The 19,232-nt window shown below is 38.9% G+C and overlaps 1 protein-coding gene across 3 annotated transcripts in view; it reads right to left on the reverse strand.

Annotated features, from left to right (window-relative positions):
* Positions 1–19,232, reverse strand: part of wwox (WW domain containing oxidoreductase) — a 157,703-nt gene that overhangs the window by 88,071 nt on the left and 50,400 nt on the right. For all 3 annotated transcript variants that reach the window (XR_008605819.1, XM_055027698.1, XM_055027700.1), the window contains exons 6-8: positions 18,156–18,244; positions 10,876–11,061; positions 6,731–6,995 (exon numbers count right to left, since the gene is read on the reverse strand). Coding sequence is in view for 2 of the 3 variants with exons in the window: in XM_055027698.1 (XP_054883673.1) it covers positions 6,731–6,995; positions 10,876–11,061; positions 18,156–18,244 (540 nt within the window). In the remaining variant the exon portion in view is untranslated. The remainder of the gene's footprint in view (positions 1–6,730; positions 6,996–10,875; positions 11,062–18,155; positions 18,245–19,232) is intronic.

The raw sequence follows: 19,232 nt of genomic DNA on the forward strand, positions 1-19,232 counted from the left end.
GTAGCTGGCTGTCAGCGTTTGATTGGTTCTTTATTGATCCAGACACGCTTTCCATCACATCAACTCATCCACAATAAACCATTTACACAGTTTCCCTGTGCAATGGACTGAATAACCAGGCCTCAGGCCATCTTTGTTCACCCACCCTGTGTGTGTGAGAGTGCATGTGAGTGCGTGTGAGTGCATGTGCACGTTTGTGGCTGTGTCTGTGTGTTTTCTTAATGAAATGGTATCTCCGTACACAATAATCCTGGTAACAGGATTGGGCAGAAACACACATGTCAATACAGCCAAATGGGATTGTATTCTTAAATCCAACAGTGCACCGTCACGTCTTTCACTCCTCACGGCCCTACCTCTGTCTCTAATATAAGGAGGTTTTCTCCTTACATTCTGAAACAGCACAGCGGGAAATGTCTGGTAGGAATTTCTTATTAATATTGGAACGTTCCTGAAAAGTGGTTCAAAACATGGAAATCAGAGAAGATCATTCTGTGTGCGATTATGAAGCAATCTATCTCCACCACTGATGAGAAGCCAACGCGGTGTTTCCAGCCAGGCTGGAAGCTGACCCCCTTCTGTGTAGCTCCTAATCATCCAAAAGGACTCTATTACAACAGCCTGGCAGCTCATCTAACCCTGCAGAGAAGAAGCGGAGGGGTGGTGGGAGACTGGGACCTCTGCTCCTCTTTGTTTCCACATGGCTGAGCAGAGCATGCATACTTACACCCAGGGAACTAAGGTGCACAGCAGTCAGAGGATAGAGCATCTAACCTTATGTCTGTCTGCAACAGGGAAACCGAGACTGAAATGCTTCATTGTATGTCTGTTATACGGTATGTTAATGCTGATGTCTCACTCGCAGGAATCGTCTGAGGGTTTAACCCCTGAGGTGCAGGACTGAGCTCCTGATCACAGCCAGAAAGGCTCAGTGTAGGAGGTGCTGGTAAATCCCACATCTTCGACCCGCAACCCTTTCTCTAAGGCAGCCTTGTCTGCTGGTGGCTGGTCAAAAGTTCAGTCCGTGCATATGTAAAAAGGTGGCTGGGAGCCCGAGGCAGGATCCTGGGTGAAATAATCACACTAAAACACTAGGAAGCATAGGGACAAGGCAAGAGAGCGTTGATGAAACTAGCCCCTTAGGGACTCGCAGAGCTGCTCAGGTGTGTGCCCACAAATCCTTCCCCTTTCTCACTTGAACCATTATAACTGCATGATGAGATACTGAAGGCACTGCCCACGCACATCTTCATGCTGCTCAGCATTATCTGCGCCTATAGTTAAAGTATAGATTTGATGAGCGTGGGCTGAGGCCAGCTGCTCGAAGCCTGAGGGTACACTGATCACGAGGGAGCAATCAGTCAGTCAACAAAATGTCACCGGGTCAGTGATCCAGCACGACACCATGGTGACAACCTCACAAAGGTTACAGCCCAACTAATAATTGCAACAGTCACAGAAATTCATTATGTGGTGTTTAAATGTGAGTCCAGACTTTTGGTTCAAAGTGCACAACTTACTCCTGATCTCACACTGCAAGATCAAACACAGTCAAAGCTATCGCTGATTTTATAGAAGTTCAAACAGATCTAATGTGGCCAGATAATTGTGAAGTAAACATGATAAAGGTTTATCTTTTTTTTAATGTGAAATGATTTGCTTAAAATATGTGAGTTAAGTTTAAGTATTTTAATGTAATATTTTAAAACTCAAAAACAATATGCTGTTTGTGTTTCTATTTCTGTTTCCTGATGAGAAAATCAAATCGCAAAAACATGCACTGAACCCTCAATGTTAAACATGGCAGTGGAAATATCATGCTGTGGGAATGCAACACAAAATGGCCAATCAGAGATGAAGGGACGATGAGGCTAAATACAGGGTGATACTACAGGAAAGTAAGATATAGGCACCTCACGATTACATGATACTTTGCGTTGGTCTGTCACATAAAAGCCACAGAAAATATGTAGAAGTTTGAAACTCTAATATCAAAAAGTGCAAGGCACCATCGCAGCATCAATCAGAATCCTCTGGGTTTAAATCAAAATGAAAATGTATCTTCTATGTCTTGTTCTCGCAGGTTTTGATGCTCAAATACACCCCCATTGCAGGCCAGATCTTTGCATACTGATAAACACAGCAAGAACTCCCACTCTAAACATGCTGAATTAAAAAAAAAATTGGAAGAGGAAAGAAAAGAAATGTTAAAGGCCTGGTCTCACAATCTCTGATAAGTAGATCAAGGCATAAGGAGGGGAACATGATGTTAGTGAGAGATAGTTTGGCTGATTAAAATGTCATGGCTCTTTATAGATGCCTTTCTCAACTCAGCAAAATGAAATCAGCTCTGTAGATCATAAAAAGAGTGGGCTGTGCTCTCTGCTAATAGATAACTTTCTTTCTCTTAAGAATCCAGAGTACAAGTTGTATATTTTGGTAATATTTGAGCAAAGTCAAAAATATTAAAGTGAGTTGTTGAAGAGTTTATAAAAATAACTAATCAGAGGATGGCAGTGAGTCACCATCTCTCATCACCTTTATTACAATCAAATCAAATACAGACGACCACTCCAGGTGTCCCATTTATCTCACCACGGCTGCCCTCCTTCATGCATGCCTATCTGTGTGAAGAAACTAAACTGTATATCTCTCCACCTGAGCTCCTATAAATCAAACCTGTGCTTTAAATGAGAGGCTGGTTATTTGCGCAAGAACACACATGGGGGCCCTGTGATTGTTTTTTTGGAGTTGACTTTCTGCTTATGTTTGCATCCCTGAACAATCTCCGTGGATCCCGCAAGCGTACGCAAGCAATTAAAGCGATACCATCTTCATATCCCTGCAACCAATAACTGAAATAATATCACTGTTTTATTAAGCCCTTAATGTGGGGGCAGAAGCAGTGAGGAGTGGGATTTTAAAGAGGATACACTTTCAGGGGCCTTATCAAGCCCGAGATTTAAATAAGAGCAAATGTTCGGCTTAAGGGTGCGCCTGTGTATCTGCATGCGTGAGCCTGTGTGTGGCCTTTATCAGACATGGATTTTAGCTAATAGCTGTGTCAGCATACCAGAATTTAATTACTAGCTCCACCTTTGTCCTGTAATATTTACCAACATATACACTTGGTTTAATTAACGAGACATAAGAAAAGCCACCGCCCCGTTCTGGAGGAGAAAGAGAATAAAAAAAAGGTTATGCTAATTGCATCTGTGTGCATGAATCCAAAATGTCAGAGCATTTGTTCAACAAAGTTTGGGCACTCTTCAATTCACAAAGGACAGATTTTAAGGCTGAAGCTATGCGGAAATACCGAGAAAAAAAAAAAAAAAAAAAAGAAGCTGAAGAGGGAGGAGTGAAAAAGAGTGATTTACAATAAATATAGTCAAAGAAACGATCAGCTTGGCATTTGGTGCCGAGGAGCAGCTCCTCTCATCTCTCATCCTGTGTCAAAAGGCGGAGAGACGAATGACGGCCCGAGGCCCTGCGTCTGTCAAACATGATGGATCAGAACAACGCTTCACTAAAACTCCGCCGCGCCGCCTTTCAACACGTCACATTTTCACTTCAGTGAAAACACCAAACTGATAAAGTATGAAGAACAGCTAATGGAAAGATGTAATTGTCAAAGTAAAGAATATATTAAAAGGCTGTGAAGCCTAAAGGGTACAGTGTTGGATGAATCACAGATCTGGATCTTATAAATCAAACACAAAGTGTTTGGCGATGTTAACTCTGACACTTCACATCACTTCTTTCTCATAAAGAAAAAATTGCAAAGAAAACTGCCCCAAAAGTGCACACAAATCATTCAAAGCTCTATATGAACATGTGAAGTCATAACTGTTTGACTACCCTAAGAAAACATTTCAGCGTTATTGGAGAAGGAGATCATCCAACATATTCTAAATTTTTTCAGTCTACCTTCCAAAAAGGCATGACAACATTGAGTAAAACACCAAAGATTTATAGTAGCACAGCATCTACAGAAAACATTTAATTGAAATATGATACATAATCTAATTGACGTTATTTGGAACAAAAATTTTCATCCATTCATCTGTTGTCTATGCCCGCTTATTCTTGTGGGGGTGTGAGGAGACTAGTTCCTATCTCTGGGAATCATTAGGCGAGACGCAGGGCCAAAGCTCAATTTAATATGCCAAAAATACAAGATATGGATTAATACAGCTATATATAATTATTGTATGTGTATTATTATACATGTAAAATGATAAGAGTTGTCGCTATTACAGTTACAGTAGTATTATCCACATTTATTTAATGTAAGCGATAGGGTGAGCTTTATTCACCAGATTCTGATCACATTCTTGGAGTAGATATTGGGCTCAGGTCACCAATCCATACAGTGATCCAGACAGCAAAGTGTTGTGATACCAGAGCTAATATTTCTATGTGTTTTATTCCAGAAGTGTAGGCTTATATATATTTTTTTTTAATTTGTAAATAAATTACACATAGCAATCTCCTAAAGAGCAAAATGAAACTAAAACTATTCAGATAGATCAATAGAATGAATGAAAGGTGCAGAGCAAGCGTCTGATTGCAGAGTTTAAGTATTTTAAATCAGAAAATACAAGACTTTGGTTATGTGCTGTGTGTAAACATTTAGGATAGTTGAAGTTATTTTGAATTGTTACAATTCAAAATTACAATTCAAAAACAGTAGGTAACAATCAAATTGTTACCTACTATTCTTCAAGTAGGTCCAAACACTTTGATCAGTCATGTCCTTGGTTCACCTTTAAGTTAAGAAAAAACATTTTAATGTCAGTGGACAATTTATTCAACTTTTAAGCTACTAATACCTACTTTGGACAGCTTTGTTTCGAGTTATGTTTACTATTCCTTACACCACTGCTAAGGAAATGCCACGTCAGCATTTTAGTGCATAATAATCGAGGAGAAAACTCTGGACATCTGCTGAGGAGCAGCAGGGAGTTTCAGTAGACAACAGGAGGGCTACCTGTGATTAAAATAAGTTTAACAATTTAATATTTACCGAACTTTCAACATCAGTAAAAGATGGACTTGGAAACCTTGGTAGTCTGTCTGACACCAGGTTTTGTAATCTAGAAATTATATGGAGATTGCTGTTGGTGTTAGCAATGCTAGTGGTGTAAACTGTAATTGTTTTTAGAAAAAATTGTTGAAAACTGTGTGGAACTGTACTTAAATAATTAATGTGCTTTTATAGAAGAAAAACATTAAAGCTGTATACCCAACAAAGCCCATGTGGCATTTGTCATATTTGTGTCAAACACTATGGCTCAAAAAGCCTTTAGTGTTTAAGCAAAATGCTCAGGATTGGACAACATTCTTGAGAGTCGATATTTAGATTTATAAATTGGGATTTGAACCCAAACATTCAGGCTTGGAGCATCTCCAGTCATTGTTAGCTTGTTTTCATCCATGGAATTAGCAAACCTGGAGAATAAACAAGCAACATATTTATATTTCAAGTAGAATATCCTCTTTATCCATCTTCCAGTTTAGTAAAGTTTTAAGTTGTAGAAACTAATAATAGCCTGTACATCTAACTGTTGCCAACCTGCTTTACAGACATGTTGATTATAGCTTGTTAACTGTAGTTTTAAAAGAATACTATTTTTATAGCAGCAAAGGAACATTTAAATTTAGTTTTCTTACCGTTATCATATGTATTTTACAAAGTGAAATATTTCCAAGCAGCCTAATAAAGTGAGACGCTGTTCAAAATAATTGACAAGTTTTTCATTACTCAGTATTTGTAATCTATGCTTGCAGACACATGCATCAGCCTTACCTCAGTGTAAACTAAGACTAATATCGAACATTCAAGTTTGTGATAATATTTTCCTCCCATCCTAGTTTGTCTGGGTTGGTTTTCTTCTCAACTGTGCAGCTCTGTGGAAAAACTGTAATCTGTTTGTGCAACTCCAGATGAACAAAAGTCAAGCACTTATGCTGTAGTTTCATTTTGAAGGCAATACTTCACCTCCTGCAACAGTTTCAGCTCTTTCCCTGAGCAGACAATGACCCTACAAGGAGTGCTTGACCCAAAAACAAAACTCCCAGAAGCACAGGGGTCCAATAACTGCAACAACCATCCAAGTGAAGTGTCAATTTTCTGAGGGGGGATCTAGTTTTACAGCTGCTTCTAAATTAAAGTTGTAATCTGATGAAATAAAGAACAGGTCCCTCTGGCATGGCAACTAGCAACTTCTCTGTGTCTCAAAACAAAACTGTGCTTTATGACATTATGTGTTCAATGTGTCTTGGCTTTCAACAAGTATTTACAAAGCAAATGAAATGGCAAATGTGGAAAAATGCTCATAGAAGGTTACCCAGGTGGGCAGGTAATATTAAAATCAAAACAACTTTGACACTTTTAGACTTTAGAAACTAGGATGCACAAATTGTGAAATACGTTTAATTTTGTCTGGATGTTGTAGTTCATTAGATCTGGTGTCATCTAAGAGAGCAGAACTTAAATAAAAAGCAACCGGAGACAGGAGAAACAGCAGCTCTATCTGTGAAAGCCAACATCACAGCGGAGTGACTTATTTCCATCCAGTTCCCGTTCTTTCCCCAAAGAGTGTGCCAAAAGAAGTACATGCTCAGTCAGAACTGAGTCTAATCGCATGAAACTAATACACTGCAGTCCACTCAGTGGGCGTTTGTGCAGATTCATGGTGATCAAACACTTTCTGAGTTGCTTCCTTACCATAGACTTGGTGAAAGGCCTGGCCAGAGTAAACAGAAAGGTCATCAGCCACCAGCTCTTATGAATGGAGGTGTACATCATGTTCCCAGGATGCAATGCATTGGAGGTCACACCATGAGGTGAAAGACGCCGGTGTAGCTCGTTGCTGAAGAGGATGTTGCAGAGTTTAGCCCGGTTGTAAGCCAGCATGGACCAGTACTCCTTCTTCGAAGGGGAGAGCACAGCCAGATCCACCTTCCCACACGAGTCTAACAGGTCCGTGAACCTAGAAGTCAGTTCACAGGAGAAGCGTGAGTGAGTCTGTGAAGGTTTTCTGACAGCAGATGCGTGGCGCTGGCTGCATACAAATCAAAGACGTGACATGATGTTCTTTAATTGCCTGCGACAGAGCTGTTAAACTCCAGATGTTTGACAAGGCTCCTTAAACATTACACTTCTCGTGTTATTATGCACTGCATCACAATACTTGAGCACAAAAAAAAACTACACTGTGTGCTGTGTGTGTGTGTTTGAGAGAGAGTGAGCAGAGCTAAGCTCTGAACTGGAGGAACACACTCTACATATTAATCCAGTCATTAGAAAACAACCAATCAAAATGTCACCTGGGTTCCTTGTTGCGATTTTACAAGCTAGCCGCTTCTTGTTTACTGTCGCCTTCCGCAACATCCTTGCTTGGCTAAATTACAACATCTGCAGGCTTTTCATTTCATGTGCAGCAACTTCGTAACTACTTTAGCAAGTAGAGGTTGATAAATCAATTGCCTGGAAATGCCCTGTGTGTATTTCTTCCACTATTTGTTCATACAATGCAGTAAGATTGTGTCTAGTTAGAGCTAAATGAGACTTTTCAATCAGTTTGTTTCTTTAGCAGATGATTAAAAGACATTAAAGTAAGAAAGTAGAGAAATTTAAGTGGAAATCATTTACAGGCTGCAGAGCTATGAAAGGTCTTTTTATGAAGAGAACTTTAATTACTTTCTAAACCATTAATAAGGTTGGCAATTTTAAAAGCAAACATTAAAATGTTAATCTAAAAAACAGAAAACTTCAGAAAATATTAATTATTTCAGTGCTGATTTAAAGGAACTAAGTTTCTGCACATCTCAGGTTTCCAGCGATTGCATTTGTCTTTTGGGTTAATGACCATATCCTCTCACCTACATATATTTCTGTCTATCCAGTCAGAAATATAATAATGAGTAATGAAATTCTGATTCATGACACAATTTTTATTTGTATTTATAACAGTTTTGATTTTGAGATTTTATAGATTTTACCAGTTTGAACAGTGCCAGAAAATCTCACCTACATTCCTTGTCTTTCAATTAAGTATTAAGTATTTTATGATAAGAAATATCAAACATAGCATTTCTACACATAAAATCTAAACATTTGACTCTAAGATAGAGGTTTCAGAAGAACCTTTCTTAAGCTAAGGGTCAATAAAAACTATAAGAAAGTGTAGTTTTAATTTTTGTCACACGTTATTCTGTGTAATAGTTTAGTTTGGCAGACATTTTACAAAAGTCTTTGATAATTTGTTGAGTTTTAGCCAATCAAGGCAATGAAAGAGATATGGCTATCTGTGAGAACAGAATAACTGGCTGAATCTACTGGATGCGCTGCTACTTGCTTCGATTTTCACCCTATTTGCCACTAAGTTTCCCTTTTGAGATGTTGATAACGAGGCCAGGTTTAATGTAATCAAACAACTTGGTTTCATTGGCTGTTGGTGCTCATCAGTTTTATACTGGAGAGACACAATTCACCACCAATGGTTGTTCTGCCAGAGTTTGAGCATCATGAAGGTAAACAAATCCGGTACATGGTCAATTCCACAGTAAGCCCAAATGGTGGAAAGTGATAAACCATCCAACCATTACTTGAATGTCCATCTTTCCCAATCCAGGTCAGTGATTTACCAGCATACAAGGAGCTTACGGAATACAATATGCTGCCAGGTCAGAGGTCGTACACTATCCATGAGGGGAAGCTAAATGAATAAACGGAAATCCAGCAGAAACTGTAAATAACACAAACAAAAAAGGAAGCAACTTCAGTGGATGCAATATAGGTCTGGAATGAGGTGTATAGGAGAGAAGATGTGCGATGAGATATTGTCTAAATTTGCTCCTTCTTCTGGTCTAGTTCAGCATGTAACCAACTCCCTCTGGTCCTGGCTAAGCCCCCTTTGAGGGAGTTAAATCCCTGGCTGATCATCAAGGAGAGGAAGGAAGGTGAAGATAATGCGTTAGGGAAGCAGAAACAGGAAGAGTGTATGTTACCATGCTTATCCTGACTTTAGAAATACAGTGTCATCCACACACTGCATAAAATATTTAAAAGTTTTCAATAAAATGACTGTTAACCAATTATCTCAAACTAAGCAATGTTAACAAATCCCATCTTCATGTTGAGTGGGTGAAATATGCCACATTAAAAAAGAAGCACCTTTATTGTTAAAACCTTCATGATACACCCTGCTGTTCAACTCACTCACAGCCTGTCTATATAATTTAGGTCCAGGGACTGGGATGACACAGGAAGAAGGATGTTTTAGTAAAACATTTATGTGCTAATTAGGACATTTGTGTTACATTAGTCTGCTGTAATTAACAATTTTGTAATTTCCTAGATCATCTACCCTTCATTTGAAGGGTAGATGCTCTGATATTTAAAAAAAAAAAAAAACTAAATGGGAATCATTGAGTGTTTTGGGTCTTTCAACATCATTCACCCTCTTCCAGGTGACCCAGCCAGAAATGACACATATTCTTGGAAGAAAGTTTTTCCAACAGCTTTTGGATTTTTGTGAAATGTGAAGCAGGTGTAGTTACTGCACTGAAAAATGCTACATTTGGAGGACCTTATGAGGACTTCCCAGAGGTTCTACAATTAAACTCTTGTGAAGTATGAAATATTCAACTGATGAAGATCTTTTCCATTGTTCTCGCCATCCCAAGAAAAAAAAGGCCCCAAATATTGCAAGTCTTCAAACCAACAAATGTTGCAAATACTTTCTTCAGGATGTTTTATTCTAGAAATAAACTATTTATAAATACTATTTTTCTTATTTTTTTTTTTCAAGAATGTATCAAACTTTTGCTCCTGTCCTTTCATCCTTTGTAAAACTTAAGTCATTCGTGAGCTGCTGTTATAGTAGATCTGCTAGAATAACTGTATGTTTCTCAGCTGTGCAGGTCACTCTGCAGAGCTCCAATCAATCACCGCCGGCCCGTCCAACTGACTGAAACCAGAATCAATGCTGCACACAGAAAGAGAGTGACTCTGAAACACATGGCTCAGGGCTTGGGCTCACCGATCACTGCAAGATATCATGCTTGTCTACTGCACAGTTGTAGAGTAGAGTTGTTTAACAATGGGACGGATTTAAAGAACAATAGATGAGGGGAAAGCAGTGAGAAAGAGAGGGTGAGTCCGGGGGTCAGGCAGAAAGGAGCAGATACTTGATCAAAGTAAATTTTAGCTGATAAGTCCATCCATCAATCTGATGATACGTTTGATTCATAGTGACAGCATGGGGAAGGAAATGAGTTTCAGTGACTGAGGCTGTCATGTTTGACAATACACAGTAAGTCTTATCTGTCAAATGTGTCCTGAAAACTAGCCACTGTGGCGGTTATAACAGCAAGAGCAGAGCTGAAGGGTAGTTTTGGGAGATTACTGCTTAAACTTTATCTTTGAGACTTTACTGCAGCTTTACTGTGAATGCTAGAAATGCTGTAAAATTCAGCAAGAGCGAAGTTTACTTTGCCTAATGTAAACGATAACACTGGGAAATTAATTAACTGAAATTGTGCATTATATTAATTTGTACCTAATGATCATCCTACACTATCATGGAGTTCACAGATCCTAGCATAGATTAGCTTTATGCTTTTTCTCATATTTCAACAATAGACTATAAATACATGTCAAAAAAAAAAAAAAAAGGTAAATTCATCTTGCTTCAATGAGAAAAAAAACAAAGGGTGTCCGAATCTAATCTTAGGTGCGATTCCGATCACAACCATTCTTAAACAGTCTCTCCAAAAAAACAGAGCTGTCAGCAGTGTCAGCCCTGAGATCTAATGTCTAAGGGCAGAAGTGTGATCACTGTCTTTGTTTACCGACCAAGTTCTTACCTGTGTGACTCTGAGGATACGACTACAACTCGGGCAGGGGATGAACGACGCAGGACGTCCTGAAGACACTGCACAAGAAGGAAGTGACCAAGATGGCAGATCTGGAAGGTGGACTCAAGGCCATCTTCTGTCAGACTCCAGGGCTGAGTGCACACGCCAGCGTTGCACACCAGAATGTGCAAAGGACTGTGGCAAAAGAAACAATTTGAATTAGGTGACTTTACAGAGACAAAAGAGGCAAAACATAGATCAGAATAAAAGTATGAGATAAAGTAAGAATAGTAAGGGAACTGGAAACAAAGAGAGAAATTATGTATTTTTTCTGACAAAGGCACATATTTTGTGATTTTTGTAACTTTTCTTTTCAAATGTGTTCTTGTTTGTAATTGCTAATATCAAACATTATTTCCATATCCAGAGCTACTTAAAAAAGTAAAAAAGAACAAAAATAACCACAAGACACTTGAGAATGCAGCCAATATAGCCAAATAAAGACGGTCCCAGATACAGAGACTCGACTCTCAGATCAATGGGTGGTGAAATATTTTTGATGTGTTTACTTTCACAAGTCTTAACCACCATAAATCTACTGTATGTGGCGCAGTCTTCACTGTTTTCTGTGTTGACAGTAACCAGCTATAAATTCACTCTACATATTTTATTAGAAAGTTTTTTTGTTTTGTCAAGAAAACAACTTATTTCCTTTCTACATCAATACGAAGTTACGTTCTGTGGTTCCACATATTCCTCTTCATACGTGGTAGTGTCATTTACTTTTAAAGACGCATGGCTCCAAACACTTTTTTGCGTCTGAAAAATGTATTTTAAAATTATATATGTACTTTCAAATGAAATAGGAATGCTGCTTGTGTTGTATTTATTTCACACATTTAAGATATTTGTCATAAAGTGTTGGTGGTGAGGCAGACGCTGGCAGACCCAGGTAGATGTGAAAGTTGGTTTAATTGAAGATAATGTCCAGGAAAACACAGGACTCACACCGGTAGCGCTGGTCAAACAGGCGGCTAAATGACAAACGGCAAGAGAATAACAACAAGGACCCGACGAGAAACAAAGGACACAGGAGGGATTAAATACACTGAGGGCAATCAAGGGGACAAGACACACCTGGGAGTAATCAAGGGGAAGACAGGACAACGAGGAGAACTCAGGACACAGAAAACTCAAAATCAAACACAGAAAAACACAGAACATGACAATATTTTAAGTTTGTCGGCTCAAGAATATGTCATTTGCCCGTTAAAGAAGGCTTATTGGTCTGCAGAGGAGCATCTTTATCAATGATAGGATTATACAGAGGTTTCTAGTGAGTCTCCCCATGGCTGCACAATCACTGTAGATACTGACTCCAGCTGGCCCGATTCCAAGAGCGGTGATACAAATGGAAACAGATTCTTCGATCATTTAAACACACTCGTGATGGAAGTAAAGGGTTTCAACACAACATCTGCACAGCTACCGTGAGAAAGCAAATCCACCAGCACATCGACAGGAGAAGACTAAGCAGATAAAACCAAGTGCTCTCTGAAGTCGTGATATTTAAAGCAGCTGATTTTATTCAGCGGCCCACATGTGCTTTAGATTTCCGTTGAGTGGGCGAGAAGATCCACCTCCTCATGTGGCAGAGAAAGGGGATTGGTCAAGGTAGTGAGAGATCCTTGTCGGTGACAGTGACGCTCTAGCGAGCTCAAAAGGCACAGTAACACAGGCGAACAATCCAAACACACCCCACCAATTTTTAATTTCTTCCATTAGAATTAATTATGAGGCCGAAGGCAATTTGTGTACCCCGTGTTTAAGACTGCCTACTGGATTAATTAAAAACTGGATGCTGGAAAATTAATGTGTGAATTGTTATGCCTTTCTATAATGAGCCATCCCATGCTATTACATAGTACTATACTGTACGATCACCTTCAGGCCTCTGAACACACTAGGTTCATTAAAGAGCACAAACCTAGGCAGGAGTCAACTTAGAGAATGCCAACCTCAGCACATATTCAATACACCAGCAGTGAGACATTTAAGCTTTTACCCAAAATATAGCAAGGCAAAGAAGTCTAAACTAAATTGTTTGAAGCCACAACACACAAGTAGGTACAGTGCATTGGAAAAATATCCACGCCCAATGAAACTATAAACATTTTCTAAAGTTACAAGCACAAAGTTTGCCATATTTCATAGGAATTTTATGAAACAGACCAACACAAAGAAGTGCATTTCTGTAAAGTGAACAACAATCAGTACATGTTTTGCAAAACAGTTTTCATCATTATTCAGATCTCCTTAGTCAACACTGGATAGAACCTCTTTTTCCTGCAAGTACAGCTGAATTTCTGTCAGCTGTACACTTCTAGATTCTGACATTTTAGTCCGTTCTTATTTGCAAAATAAGCTAAAATCAGTCTGATTTTTAAGGTCTCAGCAGAGGTACTCAACTGGATCTATTTCTGGACTACGACTGGGCCATTCTTCTACATGAGAATGCTTTGATCAAAACCAAAGATATTCAGCCTGCAGCTCTTGAGCTATAAGTTGATCTTTGGATCTTCCACAGAGGTTCTTCATAACTTAGGCTAACAATCATGTATGTGCGTTTATGGCACCATTTATCATTTACCATAAAAAATGTATTGTCATGACAATAATTTTGATTAATAATTGTCACAATAAATTTCAGTTAATGTTTAAAAAATTTACTAAAACATACTAAAATGTTAATGTTTCCTCCTCTTTTTTCCACAAGAACATCAGTAAATATCAGTAAATTTAGTCTCTATGTAAAATTTAGTGACATAAATCCCACTTCTTTAAGCATGTGGTAACTTTAAGAAGCCTGCTTCAAATAAAAAAAGTTTTTACATTTAGACTTAATTAGAAATGAAGGATTTTAGCTGTTGTTGTTTTAGCTGAGTGACTCTAAAAGTGCCAGTAATATTTCCTTTGATCTATTTATCTTTTAATTAGGTAAAAAAGAGTGTTTTAATTCACATAATTATGTCACAATTATTTGTAAATTACTGGTGTTTTTTTACCTTCTTATGTTTGTTTGTTTTTTTTAGTATTTATTTTAAAACCTGAAAAGACAAACAAAATGGTGGATCCTTAAAAGTGACCATGTAGCATGACCAAAAGTGGATATTTATCAAAAACAATGAGTTGGCCTTTTTGAAAAGATCGTGCTGAATTTTTGGCTGTGTCGAGTTTTATGTAGCTGGACTGAGGTCAAACAAGTCATGTCTTAGTTTTTGAGCACTAAGACATGACTTGTGGCACACCAGAAATGGAAATAATTTAACCAATTCTTTCTTCCATTTCTGCTTTACATGACCAACAATTGTCTTGAAAACAGATTCTTCCTCCTGAGCTGTGGACCTCTATAGCTCCTCCAGAGATTCATGGGTTTATTAACTGCTCTAGGCAAGTACAAACAGGCATCTAAATGCTTGGTAAGTTGCATTACAATGATTCCTTGTATGTCATTTGTTCTTTAAAGGTTCCACTGAATTTCATTTTCAGGTATCAAGCTTTAGAGGACTGGATGAAAATGTATTCAGTCTTTGTGTGAGATTTTGAAAACTATCATATTCAATCTACTTCACAGTTATGCTCTACTTTGTGTCAGTCCAACAAATAAAATACAATTCAGTACGACACACTGAAGTCTATATGGATTTACAAAGTGTGAGTTGAAGGACTACAAATGCTTAATGCCATAGATAAAATGAAACAGAGCAGCAAAAACTTGTGGTGATTTCAAGGTCTAGTGAGAAAATGCCATTTGCTTAAAAGATGGCAAATTAAATTTGTTGCTTTTGACTTGGCGTTCTCTTGTCCAACAGAGTATGAAGTGCAGTCTCATTGTGCAAAACAAGGCAAAACTCTTGGCTCAGTCCCCAGTGTGCTCACAAGGGGCTTCAAACTAACGCCACGGGCTTGAACTCCTGACCTAAGAGTCGCCCCCTCACTAAAGCGTTTATTGTAAACTAATCCTTTTTCCAGTAACTCCTCTTAGGAATTAAATGTTGTGACCTTATTCTGCAAAGACAAAGGGACAAAACAGAGTCTGTCACTCAGAAAAGATCACAAATTTCTTATTAAAAACTCAGATAACCAACTTTTCCCTGGCCAGCAGAGAGCTTCCCCCCCACACACAGAGCTTAAATGTGGCTCTGGTGAGTCTGCTTGTAATGTAAAAGGCCTGTTAATTCAACTGCCCACCAGTTAGTCCCTCTCTCATAAGCGCAGGTCTAATGAATGTCTTTAATAGGCCTATTGCCACATACCACAGTCCCTCTCTCCACATTAAGGCTTCACAGAACACCATGCGCCGCGGTGCAATCTCAGCGCTGGTCAAACGAGGGTGTTAACTACCAGACGGGGACACATACGTTTATATATTTACTTTAAATAACCCCCGTGGGGGTGACCCCTGACCTCCTCCATAATGTAGGCCAGCAGGAAGAGATTGCCTGTGTGAGTAAGGTTTGGACAAGCAGTCATTAACACTGGACTTTATTGAAATGAGAAAAACTAGAAACACACACAAAGTAAAAACTCCTTCTGACCCTTATTTCTCCCCAAGAACCAGAAGTTAATGTTTATAGAGTAAGGAAAATTACTGAATGAACAGGAAATGTAATTGCAACTGTTTCATAAACTTTGAACCTTAATATATTTTACTGATTTATTTCACTGGAATTTTATGTCATCAGCCAGCAAAATATAAGGCATGTATTTTTATTTCATCTCATTTGAATCCTTAAGTCTTAAATTAAGCAAAAGGGCACAAAAAACAACTCTGGAAAAAATTAAGAGACCACTGCAAAATAATCAGTTTTCTGATTTTACTTGTTATAGGTCTATGTTTGAAAAAAATAAACATTGTTCTTTTATTGTATGATCTACTGACATGTCGCCAAAATTCAAAGCAAAAATTTTTTACTTATTTGCAGAAAATGACAAATGGTCAAAATAACGAGAAAGACGCCGCGCTTTTAGATAGTAAATTATGCAAAGAAAAACAAGTTAATATTAATTTAGAAACAACAATACTAATGTTTAAAGTTCAGAAATCAATATTTGGTTTTCAATGGGGTTCAGTGCAGTGGTCTCTTCATTTTTTACCACAGCTGTATAATAAACTGTTTGTAACCTCAAAACTGTGTATGGATATTCTGAGAAGGCCTCACGGGTTTGCAGCACATTGGCGAACAAACAGCATCATGAACACAGATGACAGTTCACTGTGTTGCCTTCACAGGGCTGAATAAATGTCAACACTTTTCAATATTTTCATTGTTACAAAAAAGAATAACTGCACATCCTTTTTTGTTTTCTTAATCATGCACTGCTGTGTTGGTCCATCATATAGAATCCCCCAAAATCCATTTGAGCTTTCAAGCAGTTTGGAGACTTTTTCAAGGCATCAGAAATAAAAGTAGAGAAAATTAATGCAGGTGAGCACACATAGCTCGTGTTAATTACGAGCTGCAGAAGCAGAAGTTGTACTAAGCGTTTATGTCAGCAGCGTCCTTCATCAATTACATCCCAATGAAATCGCACTGCATTCAACAATATCAATATCCAGGTAATTTCATTTCAAAGGACAGGCAATTAAAGCAGAATTGGGGTCAATGGAACACAAAGCAGCATGAAAGCCACTGACTGGAGCACTTAAAAGCATGAGAGTGAGAAACGAGGCAACACAAAGAAAAAGACTCTGATTACATTTCACCTGTCAATGACACGCTGTAGGAGCATTATTGTGCACTTGTGTCCGCATGCAAACAGTGTGCGCACAGTTGTCTGAGCGTGCATGCATGCTCACGCATGTGGCCACTGTGTTTGTGGCTCCGCCGTGTGTTATGCCTGAAGACATACGTGCAGTAATAGAGTGTTGGTGGAGTCAGACAGCTGCCCAGTGCCATTCACAGCTCAGAGCTCCCAGCCTCCACTCTGCTCTGTTCGCCTTCTGATGAGAATTAATGTACTCTGACGTCCCCTGGGAGTCCCCCACTACCCACCTCCCCTCCAACAGCATGGCTAATGAAGAAATACAACCTTGCCAAAATACTGAGGTAAAGAAAGACTGAGAGACAACATGAGAAACAGAAAGAGAGAAAACTGGCAGCAGACAGATAATTTGTACATAGCGAAATGAAAGGGACGATAGCAAATGTATGAATATGAGGAGATGAAAATACATTTGTTATGAAGTTGGAATAAAAGTATATGACACAGATCGAAGAACGCAACCATAGAGTTTGGCCGTGACCCAAGAACCGTGCCCTGGACGGCCATACCCTGCCCCAGGGCTGCTACGGGCGATAGCTGCCCTGCCTCTCCCCAAGGGGATCCCTTGACACCAACAGCCCTTCCCAGACACACACACACACTGTTCTGTCCTACTGAGACCTGCAGGTGGATGAGCAGCACAGACAACTGTATTCACGACCCCAAAATAGCAACGGAACGTCTGCTTGCCGGATGTGAGATGCATGGCGTAAAAGCTGACCATGACAAAATGAGCGATGGAAAGCATTCAACCAATGTCAAGTAATTTGACACAAGTACACACACTCACTCTTGGGGTTATGTCCATATGGTGTCCATCAGTAAAGTTCAGAATGTCCCTTAAGTACACCAGATTTAGTTACACTGTTTATGTCCTTAATAACAGGGATTAGTTATTCCTCTAAGTCCATAAACTACTGAGGAGGAACTTCCAAATCTGATTTGCTGGAGTCTGAACCACAGTTCTGATATACTTTCATGATGTGGGTCCAAATGTCAGCAAAAATCAGACCCTAAAATAAAAGAAATTATCAATATTGTACTTCTTGAACTTTCTCATTTTTCTTAAATTTAACTTTAATTGATTATATTGAGATTTTATGATAAACTAGGAAAGTGTCGTACCTAAACATGAAATTGTCACATTGTTTGTTAGACTTATAAAATAATATTATTGAACAATTCAGAGAGGTTTGTTCAATCCGTCATCCCCTGAGAGAGCTAAAAACAGGATAATTTTTAAAGAGAACTGAGGCTGCAAAAGACTTGTGGAGGATATATCCTTTTTCTTCCACCTCACAATCACAATGGTTCATTGTGTTCAGGTATCACTTAAAATGCAGAGATTTGTAGTTGTATAGTAGTAAAATATGAAAAGCTTAACAGATTTCAATACTTTTGTAAGGTGCAGTATCTATATCTTTTTTCTAAGTTCAGAAACAAATATGTATGTTTATACTCACAGCTTCTTGGCCTTGAAAGATTCTGCAAACTCCCTGACGCTGCGGAGAGAAGCCAGGTTACACATCATGGCCTCTACTCTTGCTTTGTGCTGTTGAGAGAAAAAGTAAATACATAATTGCAAAATAAAAGAGAAAGCAATAAATATAACAGAATGTTTCAAAAGATTCATTTTCTCATTACTGTCAATTTAAAAATGAAAAGTTTAGAAGTTAAAAAGGAATAAAACAAGATTCTGTTAAATAATTCAGCTGAATGTGAGAATTAAAATCTACTACATTTTGAGTGCATGTATGTGAAAGATGGACAGGCTGTATGAGTTTTTTTTCTTTCCACTCACCTTTTATGTCAGGATTTTTGGAGATTATGTGAACTGAACTTGTCAAATGAAACAGAAATGTAAGTTGCTGTGAGTCATTTCACTTTGCCATTTCTTCTGTTTGCTTGAAACCACTATAGCAAACTATAGTGTTTCTCAGCAGACCTCAAAGACTTAAGGAACTCTGTATGTATAGCTTATGTGTGTGTCTGTGTGTGCGTCTGTGAGTGCGTGTGTGTGTGTGTGTGTGTGTGTGTGTGTGTGTGTGTGTGTGTGTGCGTCTGTGAGTGCGTGTGTGTTGTGTGTGTGTGTGTGTGTGTGTGTGTGTGTGTGTGTGTGGGGGTGTGTGTGTGTGTGTGTGTGTGTGTGTGTGTTGTGTGTGTGTGTGTGTGTGCGTCTGTGAGTGTGTGTGGGGGGTGTGTGCGTGCGTGCGTGCGTGCGTGCTGCGTGCGTGCGTGCGTGCGTGCGTGCGTGCGTGCGTGTGTGTGTGTGTGTGTGGCCCGTCTTATGCCATATGTTGGGAGACAGGCTGAGGATAGGGGCGGAGAAGAGAAAGATAAATGACTTAAGAAATGAATGCATAGCTGCATTTACACACTGCAGAAGACAAGCTAAATATTCATCATCCTCTCTATCACTGTAGCGCTCCGCTGCAGGCCAGAGGCCTCAGCTGAGACACATGCAGGCCTGCAGGGCCACATCTCTTTAAAAGCAGCAGAATACCATGTTTGTCAATGTGTCAACAGAGATCCTCTTTTCT

The sequence above is a fragment of the Poeciliopsis prolifica genome, unplaced genomic scaffold (assembly GCF_027474105.1).
Source record: "Poeciliopsis prolifica strain line A6 unplaced genomic scaffold, Auburn_PproV2 SCAFFOLD001, whole genome shotgun sequence".
Classification (NCBI taxonomy): Eukaryota; Metazoa; Chordata; class Actinopteri; order Cyprinodontiformes; family Poeciliidae; genus Poeciliopsis; species Poeciliopsis prolifica.